Raw genomic sequence first — 22953 nt, 5'->3', positions numbered from 1 at the left:
CCATTTTTCTAATTATTCCCAATATCTAAATGCTGCAATATAAACAAGCAATGCTTGAAATACTATTTCGCCCCTTTAGCTTCATTTTAGCAGCTTTCCCACATGGGGCTCGTGACCGAGTCCAGCAGCCCAGCTCGCCAAGGTTGCCATCCTACTGCATAACAAGGGGGCTTATCAACCACTAGCAGGAGGGCATTTGAAAGTTTGCAGAATTTGCAGTTACTGGAGCCCTCCCTCCAGTGGGTTCCCACAGGGCTTTGGGTTTCTGTCCTCTGCCCTGGCCCCAGTGAAACCCAGCTGTGTCCCTGATAGGAAAAGATCTGGAAGGACCCGCCCCACACTGTTAACAGTATTTAATCTGGGAACGGGTGTGAGGGCGAAGAATCAATACACTGCAGGATTATTTGGCTTTCTTTCAACAAACCACATATATCTTTTATAATCAGAGGTCTGGGGCTGTTAAGGACGCCCCTCTCCCTTTTAAGTGTTGAGCCAATTCAGATACAAACACAGGCCACTGGGAATAAAAATACAGTATCTGCTTTTTCACTGGATCTGAGAAGACAGCTTGGATACAGAGCCAAGGGGGGCTTCCTACCTCCCCCGCCATCCATCACCCACCAGCCCACCATACCAAGCCTGGCCCTTATGGTTTGCACCTAAGAAAGATTGGGTCTGCAGTTGGCCACCTGGAGGGTCTCAGACTGCCTCATACCCCACAAGTGCAGAGGGCAGGAGCCAGAGGCAAGAGAGCGTGTAGGCATTGGACCTGCCCAGGCTTCTTGGAAGGCGGGCTTAGGAGACAGCCAGAGCCAACGCCAGCCATGGCCTTCTTGGCATTTTAGGCAAGTCAGAGACAGGTCATCTTGTGCCATGGGGAAATGAGTGTGGGGTGGGGGAGGCACAACTTTCCTCCCAAACCTCTCCAAGAGGGTTGACGAGTTGGCAGCAGTTAAGCAGTTAATAGCAGTTACTATTTTATAGTTCAAGACAGAAACTTGGAGAAAGAGAGGATTCTCCTTAAAGTAATTCTAAAAGCATTTTTTAAAAGCTCTTGTTTAGTAAGTCTAGAGTTATTTGTTGATGTATCTGTCTCCCCTATGGCCTGTGAAGTCCCTGAAGGCATCACAGTGTTTTTCTTACCCTCTTTGTCTTACTCCTCTCTGTATTCTTAGGATTTGCTACAGAGTAATAAAGCACTGCTAAAAGAAGAAAGGGAAGGAAGCCATTCAAAACCCTTACCTTATGGATTGAATTATGTTCTCCAAAAAACTTGTGTTGAAGGCCTAAATCCTGGTACCTTGTTTGGAAATTTGGGTCCCTGATGATGTTATCAGTTAATTTAATGTGAGGTCATATCACAGTAAGAAGCCCTGGTGACTCAATGGTTAAGTGCTCAGCTACTAACCAAAAGTTTTATAGCTTGACCCTACCAGCAACTCTGAGGGAGCAAAGACCTGGCAATCTGCTCCTGTAAAGATTAACCCATTGCTGTTGAGTCAGTTCTGACTCATAGTGTCCCTATAGCCTAGGGGTCCAAAACACAACTGCCCTATAGGACAGTTCTACTCTGTCACATGGGGCCACTGCGAGTCAGAATCAACTTGATGGCACAAAACTTGACTGGATTAGGACCCACCCTATTCTCATATGAGGGCACAGTGGGTAACAGCCTGGCTGTTAACCAAAAGGTTGGCAGTTGGGATCCACCAGCCGGTCCTCGGAAACCCTATGGTGCAGTTCTACTGTACCCTATAGGGTGGCTACGAATGGGAATTGACTCGACGGCATTGGGTTTGGTTTGGTACTCTCATATGACCTCATGTTAACTGCTGACATCTTCGAAGGCCTTATTTTCAAAGAAGGTCAAGTTCACAGCTACCAAGGGTTAGGACTTCAACATATATTTTGGGGGGGACACAATTAAATCCATAACAATTATTTTGGACCCCTTCCATTATAAAGGGGCAAAACTTTGTCCTCACTGGAACAGACATTTATTCTGGATATGGATTTGTCTTCCCTGCCTGTAGTGCTTTTCTGTCAATACTGTGGACTCAGAATATTTATTGGCATGGTATTCTGCACAATGTAACCCATCTGGCATACTCCATCAGCCTGAGAGACTGGTGGAATGAGCTGTAGAAGACTTGGTTGTATTGCCAGTTGGGAGAGCTGAAAAACTGATAAGCTTCAAATGAAATGGCCAGTTACGGTGATCTTCTCTCAGTCAGAAAATACAGGATTGGGAATTAATGGGTAGAAGCTGGAGAGTCCTGTCTCCATTACAAACTGAATGCACAATATTTGCTTCCCATTTCCTCAACTTCGTTTCTGCTGATTTGGAGGTTTTGGTTCCCAAGGAGTAGTTTCCTCCAGGAGACATGATTCTATTGGATTGGAAGCTGAGATAGCCATCTGGCCATTTTCGGCTGCTCATCCACTGAACTAGTTGGCAAAGAGAGTGCTGAACTGGCTGGGATGCTTGGCTCCTATTATCAAGAAGAAATTTCTGTGCTGCTACACAATAATTGTCTTAGAAGTACAATCAGAATGCTCCTTAGAGGCAAGGATGGCGAGACTGCAGCTCACATACTTTGGACATGTTATCAGGAGAGATCAGTCCCTAGAGAAGGACATCATGCTTGGTAAAGTAGAAGGTCAGCGAAAGACAGGAAGACCCTCAAAGAGATGGATTGACACAACAACACCACCACCACAATGATAGCAGAGAGGACCATGTCTGGAACCCAGGCGATTCTCTGGGATGCCTCTTAGCACTTCCATGTCCCTAAGTAAAATTTAATAGAAAACTACAGAACCTAGAAAACAAAGACAAGACCACTGAGGATTCAGACCCATCAGGAATAATTCTGGACTCAGTCCATGTCTTAGTTATCTAGTGCTGCTGTAACAGAAATGCCCCAAATTAAACGCTTCAACAGAAATTTATATTCTCATAGTTTGTTGTTGTTAGGTGCCATTGAGTCAGTTCCAACTCATAGCAACCCTATGTACAACAGAACAAAACACTGCTCAGCCCTGTGCCATCCTCACAATTGTTGCCGTGTTTGAGCCCATCTTACAGTTTAGGAGGCTAGAAGTCTGAAATCAGAGTGCCAGCTCTAGGGGAAGGCTTTCTCTGTCGGTTCTGGAGGAAGGTCCTTGTCTCTTTTGAGGTTCTGCTCCTGGGTGATCTTCATGTGGCTTGGCATCTCTCTTTCCCCATTTCTGCTTGTTAACTTGCTTAAATAATCTCTTTTATATCTCAAAAGAGATTGATGACACACCCTATACTAATATTGTCTTATTAACATAACAAAGAAAACCCATTCCCAAATTAGATTATAACCACAGGTACAGGGTTAGGATTTACAACATTTATTTTGTGGGGTACAAAATTCAAACCATAACACCCTATCTGGTAAAAAAAAAAACAAAACACCAAAAGCACCTGAAGTGTCACCAAGAGCAAAGAAAACATGGACTAGGTAACGTTTTAAATATCTTCGGTCTGTGACCAATTATGGAAATGAGGACTATAGCAAATGTATCTTCTTCCTAATGAAGAGTCAGGTGGGACTGTATTTGAATTACGAGGAGTAATTAACACTGCACAGCTATGGAGATGATGACTGTTGGCACTTTGTGTTCCTGTTTGGTAGAGAGAATGAGTGTCTTTGTAGGGACAGTTGCATGCTGTTAGGCAGAAGCACCAAGTGTTCTGATGGTTAAAATGTGTGGAAGGGTGTATATGGTCGCTGAGTGTCCTAAAGGGAGGACTGTGTTGGTTATGAAGCTATTGGGCCTTAGCTGCAGATCCATCCTACTATATGACCTGTTAGAATCCTGGGGCCAGGATTATATTTCTCCTTTGTCCATTGCTTCTTGTTAGGTTCTGCCAATAGAGGCGGTACTAGAGGGAGACAGGAAGGCAGGGGTTGGGGAAAAGGGTCCGTGACCTGCTGTTCTGTCAGCTACCTGGCACTAGGTGTTGGTTCCAGTCTCCATTTTGTGGGCACTCACAGAACCAGCCTCATTCTGCTCTCTCACAGGTATCAGCACTGCCACAACAGTTCATGTTTCATCCTATCTGCTCCTTGTAACTCATAAATCACCTCGTGGGGGTAGAACTGCCCAAGTTGGAAGATGATAATCTCTCCTAGTTATAGTTACCAAATCGATTTTTTCCAGATGGAAGAATTGTCACAAGGCAAATGTCTTGTGGGATTTTCCAAAAGATGAGGCACAGGCACAATTTGATGTTTATAAATGATTGCGAACATATCGATTTTTACAAAAGCATCTTAAAGTGTTTGTTCTGGTTTTCTATAGCTGCCGTAACAAACCATCCCGAACTGTTTTATCTTGCTCACAATTTTATGAGTCATGAATTCAGGATGGACTTGGTTGCAGTTTGTCTTTGATCCGTTTGTCAGCTGTTGTTGCTCAAATGGAGGATCTGCTTCCAAGATGGCTTCTTCATTCATACGCCTGATGTCCCTGTACTCTTTGGCTCTCTCCTTCCACACAGCATCTCATCTATCCTCCAGGGCTTCTCTGCATGACTTGAGCATCTCATAGCATGGTATGGCAGCCTCAGGGTAGTCAGATTTCTTACACGGTGGCTCAGGATTCCAAGAGACAGGATACGGAAGCTGTCAAGCTAGTTAAGGACTATGTTTGAAACTGCTCTTTTCTATTGGTTATAAAAGTCATGGATCCTGCCCAGATTCAAGACCTCTCAGTAGGAGTGTCAATGAATTTGAAGCCAACTTTAATCTCCCATAGGATGTAATCCCAATGAAGCATTCTAGGGTGGACTATTGTGTCACTAAAATGACCTGTTTTTGTCTGAAGTTGGGGTGGGAGAAGCAATAGGGTGCTCCAGGAAAATATGGGTTACTCAGCTATCCAATCATAGTGGTGTTCTTATAGGAGACATACAGAGAAAAAAATGGCCACGTGACAAGTTATGCTGCAGCTGCATGCCAAGACACACATGGGCTGCCAGAACCTGAGACAAAAAGCATCTTCCTCTAGAGCCTTCAGATAGAACACGGCCCTGCCAACACTATGAACTCAGACTCCCAGCCTCCAGAACTAGAACAATATATTTCTGTTCTTGTAAGTCACCCAACTGTGGCACTTTGTCACAGCAGCCCTACAAAACTACTATAGGAGTCAACCTGTACCAAGTCGCTGGCTGATACCCCGAGGAAATGGTGCCATAGAGATTCAGTACTGGTCTTTGTGCTTGGCAGATCCATCTGTAGAGGCAGTAGCCCGGGGTTACGGTTTCTACTGTGCATAATCACCTCAAAACGGTGGCTTAAAATAACTTATTTTGCTCACAAACCTGCAAATGGGGCAGGACTTGGAAGGGACAGCTCATCTCTGTTCCGCTCAGCATCACCTGGAAAGGTTTCCTCTCTCACAGGAGATAAGGCCTAGCTGGGGCCGCGGCCTCAACATCTACATGTATCCTCTGCATGTGACCTGGGATAATACATCGGAGCCTTGTCTACCATGTATGTTCCTTGGTGAACTTTCCTATGAGAGAAATACCTTGACCCTGGGTCTATCCGAAGAGGCCCGTTCACATTAACTGCCTCAGAAACCCTTGCACCAATCGTCCATATTGTATATGCTGTGTAAACATTTGGGAAAACTGCATTACTCAGTAAACCAGTACTTGGCAAATGACCAATGCACAATGTTACAAAACCATGCATGGGTAAAAGACCCATTCAAAGACCAAAGGATTTTAACGTAACAAGAGTAAAGCTTATGATAGGGTTTGAGTTTTGGTGTAGTTATCAAAGAATATCCACAATAATCTGAAAAAGCTATTAAAAATACTCCCTTTTCTGTGTGATGCTCGATTTTTTTTCACATACGTCAAGTGAAACGTATTGAACAAACTTAATGCAGAAGTAGCTAAGAATCCAGTTGTCTACTATTTGCAAAAACTGGGAATAATGCCTCTTCTCACTAAATTTTATTTGGAAAATATTTAATTTAAAAAATATTCCATTTATGGTAAAATACAATTTTTTTTAAATGAGTACCTTTTAAGTTACTTAATTTCTAACGTGGTAAATATTCATATATATAATCCTATCAATCCCTTTTGCAGTCCTCAATGACTTTAAAACATGTAAAGGTGTTCTAAGAACAAAATGAGAACTAGTGCTTTGTGTTACTCAACACTGACAGGCAGCCTTCTCGGTTACTCAGTAAATGCACGACAGCAGTACACTGGAATGTGATCTACGATATCTTGGAATCCAAGAGGTCAACTGTGTGTTACGCCTTTCTTAATGGTAGTGCAAGATGCACCAAACTGGCATTTCCCTTGGTGGGAGCATCCCCAAATGTTCCAGACTACAGGACAGCCAGAAAACATCACCAAAGTAGCAAGCCCCTGAATTGTCAATGGTTTCTTTCTCCCCACCTGGCTCACAAGGAACCCCGGGCACGTCCAGCAGAACTGCTCAGCTGAGCCCAGCAAATTCATAGAATTGTGAGAAATACCAAATCATTATTTTTAAGCCAACTATATCTTAGGGTGGTTTGCTAACACAGCAATACAATTTTTATTTTTAATTTTTATTGTGCTTTAAGTCAAAGTTTACCAATCACGTCAGTCTCTCATACAAAAATTTGCATACACCTTGCTATACACTCCTAATTGCTCTCCCTCTGATGAGATAGCACAGTACTTCCCTCCACTCTCTTCCTCGTGTCCATTCGGGTAGCTTCTGGCCCCCTCTGCCCTCTCATCTCCCCTCCGGACAGGAGATGCCAACATAGTCTCATGTGACCACTTGATCCAAGAAGCTTTTTCTTCACCAGTCTCATTTTCCATTCCCTATTCCAGTCCAATCACTGTCTGAAGAGTTGGCTTTGGGAATGGTTCCTGCCCTGGGGTAAAAGAAGGTCTGGGGTACATGGCCTCCAGGGTCCCTCCAGTCCCAGTCTGACCATTAAGTCTGGTCTTTTTTACGAGAATTTGGGGTCTGCATCCCACTGCTCTCTTGCTCCCTCAGGGTTTCCCTGTTACGGCAGTCATCGGTTATGGCCAGGTACCATCTAACTCTTCTGGTCTCAGGCTGATGTAGTCTCTGGTTTATGTGGTCCTTTTTGTCTCTTAGGCTCATATTTGCTTCTTTGGTGTTCTTCATTCTTCCTTGTTGCAGGTGGGTCGAGACCACTTGATGCATCTTCGATGGCCGCTTGCTAGCGTTTAAGACTGCAGACGCCACTTCCCAAAGTGGGATGCAGAATGTTTTCTTAATACATTATGCTAATTGACTTAGATGTCCCCCGAAACCATGGTCCTCAAACCTCCACCCCTGCTACGCTGGCCTTTTAAGTATTCAGTTTATTAAGGAAACTTGTTTTTGGTTTAGTCCATTTGTGTTGACCTCTCCTAAATACAATCTTGTTTTATACTTCTGGCTCTTCTTTTCCTTACTTCTACTTTCAATCTACCTTTGTATTTAAGATGTAAATAGCACATAATTGAGTGGCTTTTCTAACCAGTTTGACAATCTTTTAATTAGTCAATTTACATTATATATTCATGTATTTGAAACTCAACAAGACATTATTATAATTACATACAGCCAACATTTATTCACATATTTACCATTTTCACTGAGCTTCACATCTTATCTCTGACCTTCTGGGATAATTTCCCTTCTGTCTAAAGAATACCCTTTATTTTTTTCCCTGTTGGTATTAATTTGACATAGCCCTCCATTTTTATCTGAAAATGTCTATTTCTGGAAGAATCTTAATGCGTTTAAATTCTAGGTTGCACTTATTTTCTTTCAGCATTTTAAACATTTCATTGTCTCCTGGTTTCCTTTATTTGCACTGCTAGATCTCATTTACATTTGGGTGCTTTCAAATTTTTTTCATGTTCTCAATGATATACCTATCATGGTTTTTATCTTCACCATGCTTGACGTTCCTAACACTTCCTGAATCTTTAGAGTTGCAATTCATCAGCTCTGCAAAGTTGTCAGTCATTATCAATTACTGCTTCTACTGATTCTCTTGCTACTTTCTGGAGCTCAGATTATACATTATTTTATAGACACTCTATCACTGCATTTTCCATTTTTCTCTGTACCTCAGTATGCATATTTCATTCTGACTTGTCTTTCAATTTACTTCTTTTTAGCTGTTAAGCCTATTCATTGAGTTCCTATTTTAGCTATTGTTATTTTTTGGTTCTAGAGCTCCCATTTGGTTCTTTACAGAGTTCAGTTCTCTGTTTGAATTCTCAATCTCAACTCTCACCTCCTGGAATATATTAAGCACGGTTAAAGTGTGTCTGTTAACTCCAATATCTGAATGACTTTCCTTTTCAGAATAACTTGGGATGTGTGTCATTTGTTAGACTGAATCTAACAGCCTATGTCCTGTGAGTCTCTCAAGTCAGTTTCTCTTAATGATTTTTCAGTTTTCTTCTGCGTGTGGTTTTGTCTCACATGCCTTATTATGTGCTGGACACTGTATTTGCAAAATTGAAGAAATAACTTAAAGACCAGGGTGAAGCTATTATTCACCAAGAGGATTTATGTTTACTTCTGCCAGGTACCTGGGGTCACAAGCAATCTGGGATTGCTTCAGTTTCAGGGATTGAGGCGAATGAGAAGCTAAGCTGCACCCCCTGCCAGGACCTGACTACAGCTGTTTCACCCTTATTCCTGTGGTATATAGTATATAGTCTTTGGGGTCCTAATTTCTTGGCACGCCCTGGACTCCAATTCATGTCCTTTAGCTCAAGAATGTCAAAGTACCACCAACCGATCAGGCACCCAAGCTCACCTTGGCAAACACCAAGATAAAAGCAGCACAAAACATAGGCTGACACCCATGGGACTCTGACCACCCCCCGATTCTGGCCCATTAAGCCTTCACCATTTTAACTCTCCAGTGACCTTATGCACAGATTTCTGCTTATGTTCTAAAGGTCCTCAATGGTAGCTGATCTTAATTATCAAGTCTGCCATTACTTTATACAGTCTTTGTTCCATTCTCCTGTTTTCAGCTTTTTCTTTAAACATACTTCATATGCAGTAACCCCATGTTATCTAAAGTTAGGGCAGCCAAAATTTTGAGGGTGCCCAGCCTTTTATTTTTAAAACATGTTCCTTATTTCCATGTGTGTTCATACATGCACTTAAGAGAAAGTGTTACCTTGCATTTCTAGGTATTCTGTACTGGGAGCAGTTTCACAATGTCAGTCTACTTATACTGTCCCAAAACAAGTCTTCCAGACTTAAAAAAAAAAAAAATTTATGTACCTTCCCAGAATATAAGGTACTATTCTTGCATATATTGGTGTATTATTCTCCAACTTGGTTTTGTTCACTCAATGGCATGTGGCAGCAAGCCTAGAGGGAAGTAAAAAGAACTGGCTGAAACACAGCACGGTGAGGTGAAGAGGTTTGTGAGAGTTTGCACTTTAACCTCAGCTGGCTTTAGCTCTCCTGATTCAAATATTATCTCATTTAAGGAGTGGCATGATTATTTTAAATAATTACTAGTGGCGGTGTGGACAATGAAATGAATGTGTGTGGGATGGGGACAGCAGCAGGTGTTGGACTAGAAAACTATTAAAAATACATACTAATAGACAAGAGGCAGCTAGAAAAGAGAACAGAAGGTTATTTGATAATTGGCTAGGACTTAGTGATTGAAGGAATGTGTGGTTGGTATTTATGCCTTGCTCTGCCACTTCTAGGAGCCCTGGCGGCACAGTGGTTAAGAAGCTGACTGCTAACCAACAGGTCACCAGCTACTCCTTGGAAACCCTAGGGGCAATTCTACTCTGTCCTATAGGGTCGTTATGAGTTGGAATCAGCTCGATAGCAAGGGACTTTTTTTTTTTTTCCTAAATCTGGTACTTCTTAGTTAAACAACACCGGACAAATTACTTACCTCTGAAACCTTGACTTCTCCTTGTAGAACAGATAATTCTTGAAAGGTTACTATAGGGAACAAGTAAGATGATAACTTAGCAAATCCTGTCACCTAACATACACTCCAAAAACAGCAACCGCTATTAACAAATGCCCATAAAGACAGATGGCAGTTGTGGAGCTGCACGAGGTCATGCTCAGCCAAGTGAATAACAGGCTGAGGGGAAAGATACGCAGGATCTATGATTTTGAGGAAGTAATTTGAAAACCTTGAAAGTATCACAACTGATTAACAGGACAAACTAGGGGGGGGGAAAAAAAGTGCCTAACACACAAACAAGGTACCAGTGCACTGATACGATCAAATGCCACAGACACACCAAGAAGGCTATTTCACCCAAGTATGACCTACCCCTGTAATTGTAAGCTACAACTTTACAAGTCTTTATTTCTCCATAAACATGTGTATATCGAGTTCTACTAAGAATGCAGCCAAAATGTTATATACTGTTTACCATTTACATGATTTATAAACACAATTAACATAATGCTTTGGAAACCAAGATTAAGACAGTTATGAACTTTTAAAAACCATTATTACTTATAAAGAACCCTGAACCTTTAGCTGAATTATAATAACAACAAGGAAATGGAGGCACAAATAGTCAGGAGAGTATTCAGCTGAGGCTCAAATGCACTGGTTAGTTTAATAAACACTGGGGAATGTAAATATCTGGGAATAAAGATCTTGGTTCTAAAAACCGTATTAAAACTAAAAATGGTTTTAGTAATATTAATACTGATCTGGTTACTTTTTGGCAAGCAATGAACTATAATGATCGGTTCAGGGTTATCCTGACATTTTACAGCTCAAGCTACTCTTAGGACTTGTGTGAGAGGTTCTGGAGACACTGAAAAATATTTTAATAGACTTAGTATCTGTCATGGATTGAATTATGCCCCCAAAAAATATGTGTCAACTTGGTTAGGCCATGATTTCCAGTACTGTGTGGTTGTCCTTCATTCTGTGATTGCAATTTTATGTTAAAGAGGATTAGGGTGGGAATGTGGTAACATCCCTGATTCAATGTAAAGGGAGTTTCCCTGGAGTGTGGCCTACACCACCTTTTCTTACAAGATGAAAGGGAAGCAAGCAGAGAAGGGGACCTCATTTCCACCAACAAAGCAGCGCCAGGAGTGGAGCACGTCCTTTGGACTTGCGGTTCCTGCAAAGAAGCTCCTAGTCCACAGGAAGATTGAGAGAATAAAAGCCATCCACTTAATGTTGTTTCTGTTACAGCAGCACTAGACAACTAAGACAATATCCAGGAAGAATAATTTTCTCTTTAGTATATCAATGCTCTATTCTAATCATGTATTTAAATTTTGAGGGAGTCTTACAAATAATTAACAAAATCCTGATTTTCAGGCTTTGTGTATAAACACTAAAATTTCTGAATACATAACCGAGGAAGTTTGTGAGATTAAAGCTATTTTCATACTATTAAGAAATCACTGGGAGTCCATGGGTGCTGCAAACACTTAAGCGCTCTACTACTAGCCAAAAGGTGCACCTCAGAAGACAGGTCTGGTGATTTGCTTTCAAAAGGTCATAGCCTTGAAAACCCCAAGGAGCAGTTCTACTCTGCACACATGGGGTCGCCATGGGTCGGAATCAACTCAACTGCAACTAACGAACAACAAGAACAATAAAATCATTTGACTTTTTTTACATAGGAATACAGGTGGAGTTTTCTAGAAGTTACACGACGTGATCATCACTCTCATAGCTAATGGAATGTGTTAACGTGTTTTAAAGTATTTAATTTCTAAGATGGTAAAAACTGAAAAATTAATTATATAAACAGGGGCTCAATTTTTAACATAGTAAAAATAAAATGGTCAAACCGGAAAGATGTGAGTGGCTCTCTTATAGGAAATGGCCTGTAAGATTTCAAATTAAGGTCCACTTACACAAATTAAAAATAGATGAACATACAAACACAATCTTGGCTTGGTAAAAATGCATCACTACTGTGATCAAAAATAGCACTGTGTAGGCACAGGGATACAGAAAAAAAAAAAAAAGACACCACCACCTCATCTTACTTAGATGGGGTGAACGTAAAAGCATTATCTGTAAATACTAAATAGCACCAGTGGTCAAGGGATGATGAGTATATTTAATCCTATAGGCAAACTAATAAAATCCAACAGTTAGAAGCTTCCAAGCAACAGGAGTCCATAGTTGTACTACATCAGTATACACCTGTGACAAAAGGGGGAGGGGTAAATAAATGAAAAGCAAAGGACAAGTGAGCATAAAGAATGAGGAGGCTGGAAGAGTACTATGGCTAGGTACGTTTGGTTACCTCCAAATGCCGACAGCAAATTCTGCTGCCTCTTGGAGCTTATTTGCTCAGCCCCATCTGAACTCACTCTCCTTCTTTGTACTGCTATAGCTCTTGCCATCTGAACTTACCTATGCTTTGCATTTTTACTGTTAATAACTATTATAATCTCTACCCAAGTCCAGACCACTTTGGAACCTCTACCAAAAGGAAGAAATACTGTCCTTTACAAGTATTTTGCAGTACACTGTTGTTTTTACTTCATTTTTTAAAGGTAAACACCTTAAAATAAACAATTACTGACAGAAAGCAAGCTGTCACATAGGTAAAAACACCCCTAATGCCCCAAGTTATTAAGTTTAGGAAAACAGAGAAATAGTGTGTAAGCCTCTAGCTTCTTAGCTGAGAATTAAGACAGCAAACTGCCAGAACTGCTTTGGCTTAGAACTAGGTATTGAAGCCAAGTTTCTTATTTCATAAAGGCCAGAGCAGAAAACTCAACACTCACCTGAAAAATTACTGTCTCTAACTACAAGAATACACATTATAAAAGGTTTTTGTAATGCAGCCACACAAGCACATTACTCTTTGAAATTTAAAGAAAAAATTTATTGAGGATCTGAAAAACAATTCCTAAAAGATCAACTTGTCCAGAAATTGCAGCTACACAATGCATTGCGTCTATCATGTTAAAACGTGCATTAGACACAAATACAAAAACCATGAAACAAGCCACCATTCTTCAACAATCTGAGCAAGGATAAAATGCCTAAGGAACAACATAGATGACTTGCAAAGGATGGGCTCTTTAAGCACCATTAAAAAAAAAAAAAAAGAGCACAAATGGATGATGAGTGTGTTCAGTTATATACACTGAATTGAACCTTTGGCACTAGGAATCAGAGCATTTTGTCATATAGCATTAACACATATTATAAAAGTGCGTAGTGTCAAAGGAATAGAACCACCAGCATTCAAAAGCAGCTTTGTCAACTAGGCAATAAAACACTCTATAGCATGTCTCTCCGTTGTCCATCACTGAATACACTGGCAGCAATTTTGAAATGAAGAGAGAGAGAAAAAGAAAAGAAAAAAGGGGCTATTAACCCCTTTTATTTTCTGTTTAAAATCAAACAGAAAACAAACATACATCAATTTTGTTATATGCTAACATTTTCAAAGTACATCATTTGTACAAGGACTAAGAACAAAAATGTGTTTACAGAGATCCAAATATAAGTGAGTGTCAGCAGCCTCACACAGCCTTCCGATGATACTCAGGAGGGGCCACTTCATAATCGCTGGCACTAAACAAAGTGGCAGAGTTCTTTGCCAGGTACCTGAAAATAAAATGTTATTCATTACAAAGATTAAGGAGAATCGTTATCTTGATCCAAACCTCTTCCCACAGTGTGTGTATATATATATACACATATATATATACACACACATGCCACATAAAAAATGATTTCCTGAAATATACAAAAGCAATCATTACACCTCATGTAAAACCGTATTAATTATAACTGGGGTAAATATGGTTATATACCTGATAACACTATCCACAGAGGAATAAAGTCCAGAGCTATTCCTCTTTATTTCAAAACAGAGGACAACAGACATGACATCAAAATACACGGTTGAGGTCCTTGGGTGGCACAAACAGTTCAGTGCTCAACTACTTGCTGAAAGGTTGATGGGTGAAACCCACCCACAGGCTCCTCAGAAGACAGGCTTGACAACTTCCTTCTGAAAGTCCACAGCTTTGAAAACCCTATGGAGCTGTTCTACTCTGCACACACGGGGGGCTGCCATGAATCTCAATGGCAACTAACACCATCCTTCTTCATAGAAAACATCATGACTCCTGCTTCCAGCCACTACACAGAGTTAAATCAGAATACCAAGTTGAGCACCTCAACTACCCTTAAACAAAAAATTTACTGGGAGTATTATACTAATAGACTAACATCTGAGGTACTTTCCTTTAGCTCTCTGAAATCCTTAAATTTACAAGTAATTTCAAGTTTTAAACATGAAGTTAACACCATTAAAATCAAAGCATTTTAGAGCTGAAGGGGTTCTGAAATGTCAAGTAATAATTTTAAGGAAATGGAGCTCTAGATAGGACATTTATCACTGGTAGACCAAGGACTAGACAGAATTTCTTTTAGATGCCGAGGCCCATGCTGCAGTTTAAAAATTTTTATTAAAAATTTACATGGCTATTTGTTAAGAAAATCCAAATAGAGAAATATATAAAGTAGCAACTGAGAAATCCAAACTTTGACCCCAATATCATGCCCAAAAAATCAGCATACTGTTAAGTATGGATTTCTAAATATTTTAACATGAATTCCATTAATTTCTGTCCACAAATGAGTGGAATCATACCATACCCCCTATTGCAGCTTGTTTTTTTTTTTTCCTTTGATTAACACAATATGGACATCTTTCGATAACAGTTTATTTATCCTTTTAATAGCTGCTTGGTTGTTTCAAATTCTTCACTGTTCATAATAAAGGATATTACCCGTCAGTCTGAAGCTCCATTAAAAAATCATCTCTATGAACATTTAACTGCCTCCTTTGCCATGAGACCAGAACTGGATGGTGCCTAGCTACCATTACTGAACATTTTGATCAAAGATTCCATAGAAGAATCCTGATCAAAAAGGGGAAAATGCAGAATAGAATTTCAAATTCTCATGGACTCTAGGCTTTTTGGAGACACGGAGGGAGGATGAACCCCTGAAACTACTGCCCTGAGATAATCTTTAAACCTTAAACCAAAAACATCCCTTGAAGTCATCTTAAAACTGAACAGCAGTTTAAATAGTAAAAAAAAAAAAGTCTGCCTTGAGCACGTGCTCTTTAAGATCTATATGGGATCAAAATGACAAGAGCAAATCAAAAGGTTCTCGAGATAGGAACCTTAAGGTACAGTGAGTTTATGTTAATGAGGAACAACTAAGAAAAAGAGGGTGAGAACGGGTGGACAACTCGAAGACTGTCATCAATGTCATTAAATTGTATGTGCAGACACAGCTGAATTGATGTTTGTTTTGCTGTGTATATTCTCAACAATAACAAAATAAGTAAAATTTAGGGGGAAAAAAAATCATCTATATGAGACCAAAAGGTCAACAATTCTCTAAAGCAAAGATGAGAAGATAAGGGGGCAAGGAAACTAGAGCACTGGAAATGAAACAACCAGGACGTAATGAAAGAGAATGCTGACACATTGCAAAAAAAAAAAAAATTAACAATTTGTATAGGAAACTGTCAAATGGGAACCTAATTTGCGGTGTTAACTTTCACCAAAAACACAATATTTAACAGAAAAGTCAAAAAATTTCTTCACTGTAACTCAAGCGTGCCTGAAAATTTAAGTATTTCTACAAAATAAGTTCCCAGAAATACAACTGTTCAAAGTACACCAAAAGTTGTACCAACTACTCTCTGACAGTGATCAAATATTTTAAACCTTAGCCCATCTAACAAGATATATTTCACTGGTATTTTAATCAAAATGTTTAACAGTTTTAACGGTATGCTCTTTCTGTGAATTTCTGGTTCTATTCAAAATTGGTTTGTTCCTCTTTTTCTTATTAAGAAATCCCATGTATTAGCATATATGTTAATGACTACACGTAACAAATATTCCTTCATCTTTTGACTTCTATTTAAAGTTTATTTTTAATCACAGATTTTTAACTTTTTACAGTCAAATGTATGAATCATTTCTGGTATTATTTGAGTACAGTTTTTAGAAAAGCCATTCTCACTATGAAATTGTATAAGTACATTTTTTTTCTTCAATTTTATTCACAGCTTCAATTTGTAGATTTAAAATTCTGACTCATCTAGAACTAAAATGTACGACATTAAGTGTGGATCTAACTTTGTTTTCTTCCAAATGACTAACCAGTTGTCCCTCATCATCTATTATATATAAACATTCCTTCTTTTTCCTCTGTTGCACTGATAAACCATTTCTAAAATTTCCATTTATTTGTACTTGTTTATATTGTTCTACTGACCATCTATCTTCTCCTGTGTCAGTAGCACAGTTTCATTGACTTTAGCTGCATTATGTTTCACTATTACCAAATCAAAAAAACCACACTCACTGCCATCCAGTCAATCCCAACTGATAGCAATCCTCTAAGACAGAGTAGAACTGTCCCACAAGGTTTCCAAGGAGCTGCTAGTGGATCTGAACTGCAGACCTTTTAGTTAGCAGCTGAGCTCATAACCACCACACCACCAGGGCTCCATTTTGTTTACTTTAGTTGTACTGTGTTTCACTACATACAGCATCAATCTGCCCTATCTGAGAGTAAGTTTCAGTATCCTGTATTAATCCATGTTTTTACTTTCAAGCATATGCAAACTTACTTTAGGAAATCATGAAGATAGTTGAGTAATAAAGCAAGGCTCTTCTCATCCAGAGGTGTATAGGCCAACATTGCTCCAATTCGTACTATTTAAACAGAAGATTTAAGTCAAAATTACATTCTAGCAGCACTTTAACCATATATTTTAATTTCATAAGAAAATATAACCACTAATTCCATTACAATACATAATCTGAAAAACTATACTTTTAAATAGATTTTGATAAAAAATTTTAAAGTTCTAACTGCAACAAAATCATGTTTCAGAAAACCTCTTATTCATTTTGATGAGAAAAAACTAAGATTACTAAAGGCCCAAAGGAAAAAAGTAAAATTTTATCTTCTAAAAGCACATTACCAAATAATCTCAGTAGATGTGGTGCTCCATACACCTGGGACATGGGTGCATCAGGGTGATCGGCGAGGATTTCAGCATACTGTGGTCTCTCGAATTTGTAGAGCAGCTGAGTGCCCAACATGACATTGAAGTATTCTTTTATCCCTGCCACAACTTCATTAACAGCATACTCCCTGATAAGTTAAAATAAAAAAAATTTAATTTCAAAGCTGGCCAATGAAAATACTCAACCAACACAAGGGTAAGGGATCAAGTTTAAGGTTGAACTAGGGACAATGAACCACTGCTGAGCTAGAATGGATTATTTTTAAAAGGGATTTAACAAGTTAAATAATGTTTCAAAAATATGCTAAACCAAGGGTCAGCAACTACACCCTCAAGTTAAGAGTGGTTTTTACATTTGCAAACAGTTATATAATTATCTACATAAAAGTCTCAAATTTGCCCTTGGGCCTGCAAAGCCTAAAATATCTGGCTCTGTAAGAAAATATTTGCCAGCCAACCTTTGTAACCAAACAAATGAAAATTCTATTTTGCTAATTTCTGACGGCATTAGTATTTTAGAGTGACTACAAGTTTCAGATGACTAATCTGGAAATAAAATATTTTAAAAATGCCTCTGAGACACTAAGAATGTATGTATATTCTTACTTATTATCTGTATTTCCTCGAGATTTCTTGTAATTTGCATAATCCTCTAGAATGGAATCCACATTCTTCTTGGCAGGAAGATAAAACAGCTATGAAAACAAAAGCACACTTGAATACAAATACTCTTCTTAAAGAAAAATTATACTGAAAAAGCTTTACAACAACAAAATAACACCTAATAATATTTAAATATAGACCAAAGGGACAACCCTGCCCAAAACGCAAGACAAGGCAGCAGGAAGGGGTGGGAAAGCTGGATGAATGGACCCAGGGAGCCCGGAGTGGGAAGGGCAAAGTGCCGATGCACTCCAGAGGACTGCAGCCAGTGCTGCAACACTGTCTGTAAATTCTGAATTAAAAACTCATTTGCACTATAAACTTTCACCTAAAGCACAATAAAATTTAAAAATAAGAAAAGGCAAAGCCTCTAAGTAGCATTGTCCAATACAAGTTTCTGCAAGAATGGAAAAGTTCTATATACAATCTGAAACAGGGTCCCTATTCACATGTGGCTATTCAGGACTTGAAACATGACTAATGCAACTGAGAAACTAAAACATTTAACTTTAATTACATAACCAAATGTGGCTAGTGGCCACCCTATTAGCACTGCTCTAAAGACTAGCCATCTGTTGGACACATACACACACAATCACTATATATGGAACATAAACTCACTGCAGTCAATTCCAACTCACAGCAACTCCGTAAGACAGAACTGCCCCACAAGTTTTCCAAGGTTGTTTAACCTTTCTCCCACAGAGCAGCTGGTAGATTCAAAATAACTTTTCGATTAGTAGCTGAGCACTTTAACCACTGTACCACAAGGGCTCCTCTCATATGGAACATAACCACATACGAATGTGCCTCCATGATACTATTAAGTCATATGATTATGTGCCAAGACACTATGCAAAGCATTTACATAAATTAACTCATTTCATTCTCACATCTATACTGAGGTAGGTATTATTATTCCACTAAATGTAGACACCAAAGCACTGGAGGACTGAAAACCTAGTCTAAGGTCACAGATAGTATGTGGCAGAACCAAGATTTATACCTTGGCAGTTTAGGTCCTGAGTCCAATAAGGATCCAAAGACCACGTATTGTATAAGACCAATGTCTCTAAATCTAATTCTTAAGCAGTCCATAATCTTAATCCCACCCATCCCATTTGTTAAAAGAAACTGGTTCATTTGTCCTATGTAATTTTTCATTCGATTTTGATGACCCTACCCTTGTAATGTTGAGCACATTCCTCCATGTCACTACCTTCTGTAAACTAGTAATTAAACCTAGGATGAGCCTGATTAGATTCAGGTTCTTTTTTGGGCCACGAATACCTCAGGAGAGGTGCTGTGTACTTCCCACTGCATCCCATTAGCTGGGACATCATGTATGGTTGTCCCATTTTCAGTGGTAATAAGATTCATCAGTGTGTTCATTCAGACCCTGTCAACATGATCTATCCACTAGAAGGTTCTTCAAAACCTTTCACCTGACAGGTTAGCAGTCATGATCATTACCTGTATTTACTACTTCATCAGAACTCATGAAACGATGATCATTCTTTTGGCATTTATTAGCCAGAATTCCGCTGTAAATGAAGAACCTGTTCTCATCGACTGTTACCCTGAAATCAACCCCTCCCTACAGGAAAGACAGAAAACACGTGCTTCTGTGCCTTTATCAATTTTCAGAATAATAAATCAGCAACTCATCTCCGCCTTTTCTGAGTATCTCTATAAACTCATGGATTTTTATGTATCTGCTGTTTTCTTCTCCAAGTCATTCTTATTGAGGGTCAAACTGTTCAGTTTCTGAATGAAAATAATATTTACTGGTCAAGCCTTAAAGTTCACGTTTACACAACACTTTTCTGAAATAACATTTTTTGGTAAGCCAAGAACATAGCTAACAAACTACAGCTTTCAAGTTACAAGTTACCTGTTTCTGCCTGGTAATTAAGTCCCAGTCATCAACAAGCCATGGTTTTAGTTCTTCAGGAATCTTTACTTTAACTTCAACTCTGTTCATGAATGTTTCCTCCTAAAGGAATTAAAAACTAAATTAGCAAGCTTTTTCTTGACTCTACAAGTCACTGGATGTCAATTCTTTAAAGTACTCAACCTTGCAGCCAGAATTGTCATTTCGAAAATCTCAAATGAAAAGACAATTTAGCTGCTGGGAGAAAAGAATCTTATACTGAACCAAAGTAGTTCACATTTAGTGCGTTTTCATGTGATGGCAAAAGACCTTTAATAAAATTCTTTAATATCTTTCCTCTTTTTGTAAAAGTAAGCACCCTGACTTGATTATGTTTTGACTTGATATTTTCATATTTACCATTGATATCCAAATGACTGTCCCAAACATAACTATGTAAAAGCTGCATCTTGAATACATATAGTTGATGTTATGATGTTAGGTGCTGTCGAGTCGGTTCTGACTCATAGCAACCTATTACAACAGAAAGGAACACTGCCTGGTCCTGTGCCATTCTCACAATTGTTGGTATGTTTGAGCCCACTGTTGCAGCCACTGTGTCAATTCATCTCATTAGGGGTCTTCCACTTTTTCACTGACCCTTACTTTACCAAGCATGATGTCCTTTTCCAGGGACTGGTCCCACCTGATAACATGTCCAGAGTACGTGAGATAAAGTCTCGCCATCCTTGCATCTAAGGAGCATTCTGGCTGTACTTCTTCCAAGACAGATTTGTCTGTTCTTCTGCAAGTCCATGGTATATGCAATATTCTTTGTCAACAACGTAATTCAAAGACATCAATTCTTTAGTCTTCCTTATTTGTTGTCCAACTTATACATGCAGGAGGCAATTAAAAATACCATGGCTTGGGTCAGGCGCTCCTTAGTCCTCAAAGCGACATCTTTGCTTTTGAAAAACTGTAAAGATAAAGAGGTCTCTTGCAGCAGATTTGCCCAATGCAATACAGAGTTTGATTTGATTGTTGCTTCCATGGGTGTTGATTATGAATCCAAGTAAAACGAAACCCTTGACAACTTCAACGTTTAATCCGTTTATCGTGAATACTTAGCAGTAAGTAAGCTTACTGATTCCTGACTTAAGTCCTCAGTAGCTGCCCAAAGGTGCCTAATTTTCAGAACAGACCCGTTTTTTTGTTGTTTTTTGGGGGGGGGGTGGGGGGGGTTGCTGGGTTGCTGGTAAGAGTTTTTTCCCCCAAGTTTTATTTTGTTACTGTTGAGAATATACACAGTGAAAGTTTCTACATGCACAATTTAGTTACACTGATTACATTCTTCCAGTTGCGCAACCATTCTCACCCTTCTTTATCGTAAACTCACTGCCCCTAAGGTTCCTATCTAATCTTTTGAGTTTCTGTTGTCAATTTGATCTCATATAGTTCTTAAGAAACCATAATGCTCAAGGCAGACCTTTTTTTACTAGTTAACTAAGCCAAAATACTGTTCGGTTTTAAAGAAGACTTCAGGGGATATTTTTGGTTTATGGTTTAAAGATTATCTCAGGGCAATAATTTCAGGGTTCATTCCCCCTCCATTATCTCCAGAAAGTCTACAGTCCATAAGAATTCGAAATTCTGTTCTGCATTTTACCCTTAATGACCTGGATTCTATGGAATCTTTGATCAAAATGCTCAGTAATGATAGCCAGGCACCATCCAGTTCTTCTGGTCTCATGGCAAAGAAGGCAGCTGTTCATGGAGGAAATTCACCAGACATTCCATATCCTCCTATTCCTGACTCTTTTTCTTCCTCTATTGCTCAAGATGACTAAAGACCAACTGTTGTGCCTTGGATGGCCAACTGCAAGCTTTTAAAGACCCCATGCACTATGCAACAAACTAGGAGGTAGAAAAGAAGCACTAAACACATTAGGCCAATTAACTGAGATGTCCCATGAAACCATGACTCTAAACCTCCAAACCAAGGAGCCAAATCCCATGAGGTGTTTGGATGTACATAAACTGCCTTAGCAGCTACTCTTCTGTAATTGTTATAGTTATCACACAATTTTTGCCAATTTAGCTTTACACAGTATACAACTTATTTACAGCAATTTGAATAATCAGCTGTGCAATCCCACCCTTCATCAATGAGATTTTCTCATCACTATTAACCTTTTTCCCATTCCCTCATGACCCTGGTAACCACTAACAAACTTTGGTCTCTATAGTTAGCTTTTCTTGTTTTTTTATATTAAGTGAGGTCATACAATATTTGTCCTTTTGTGACTGACTTATTTTGTACAACATGTCTTCAAGCTTCATTCGTACTGTAGCATGTATCAAGACTTCATTTCTCCTAATGGCTGATTAGTATTGCACTGTATGTAGTTCCCCCTTATCCACGGGGGATATGTTCCAAGATCTCCCATGGATGCCTGAAACCACGGATAGTGCAGAACCCTATATATATTATCATTTGTCCTATACATACATACCTATGATGAAGTTTAATTTATAAATTATGCACAGTAAGAGATTAGCAACTAACAATAAAATACAACAATTACAATATACTGTAATGAAAGTTATATAAATGACAGTCGGAGAGCATGAGATTTCATCATGCTACATACTCATTTAACATTTTCGAGCCTTGGCTGACAAGTAACAAACCACGAGTAAGGGCGCGAGCTACTGCACCACATTTTGTTTATTCATTAGCTGCTGAAGTGCATTTAGACTGGTTCCATCTTTTGGCTACTATGAATAGTGCTACAATGAACACTGGTGTACGAGTCTCTTTTTAAGTCTCTGCTTTCAAGTCTTTTGGGTATAATCCTAGGAGTGAAATTGCTGAGTCATACAGTAGGTCTATTTTTAGTTTTCTGAGGAACCACCAGATTGTTTTTCACAAGAGTTGTATGTACCATTTTGAATTCCCACCAGCAATGGGTAAGGGTTCCAGTTTCCCCATAGCCTCGGCAACATTTGTTACTGTTTTTTTTGTCTTGGTCATCCTAGTAGGAGTGAAAAGGTATCTCGTTGTGGTTTTGATTTGCAGCTCTCTGAAGGCTAATGACACTGAGCATCTTTTCATGTGTCCGGTGGCCATTTGAATGTCCTCTGGTGAAATACCTATTCAAGTGCTTTGCCCATTTTATGACTGGGTTATCTTTCTGCTGTTAAGTTGTCAAAGTTTTATATATATTTTGGTCACTAGATTCTTGTCAGATATATGGTTTCCAAAAATAATCTCCCAGTCGATAACTTGTCCTTTGACTTTGTCGGTAAAGTCTTGATG

General features: G+C 39.1%; 1 protein-coding gene across 2 annotated transcripts in view; it reads right to left on the bottom strand.

The window, feature by feature from the left end:
* Positions 1 to 12879: 12879 nt before the first annotated feature.
* Positions 12880 to 22953, bottom strand: part of MORF4L1 (mortality factor 4 like 1) — a 28200-nt gene continuing 18126 nt past the window's right edge. For both annotated transcript variants that reach the window (XM_049905774.1, XM_049905776.1), the window contains 5 exons: positions 19653 to 19754; positions 17702 to 17790; positions 17051 to 17223; positions 16694 to 16778; positions 12880 to 13632 (listed from right to left, as the gene is read on the bottom strand). In XM_049905774.1, the coding sequence (XP_049761731.1) occupies positions 13548 to 13632; positions 16694 to 16778; positions 17051 to 17223; positions 17702 to 17790; positions 19653 to 19754 (534 nt within the window). In that variant the 3' untranslated portion in view covers positions 12880 to 13547. The remainder of the gene's footprint in view (positions 13633 to 16693; positions 16779 to 17050; positions 17224 to 17701; positions 17791 to 19652; positions 19755 to 22953) is intronic.

Source organism: Elephas maximus, chromosome 13, assembly GCF_024166365.1.
Source record: "Elephas maximus indicus isolate mEleMax1 chromosome 13, mEleMax1 primary haplotype, whole genome shotgun sequence".
Classification (NCBI taxonomy): Eukaryota; Metazoa; Chordata; class Mammalia; order Proboscidea; family Elephantidae; genus Elephas; species Elephas maximus.
The sequence above is the reverse complement of the archived record's forward strand: the minus strand, read 5'-3'. Positions and strand labels throughout refer to the sequence as shown.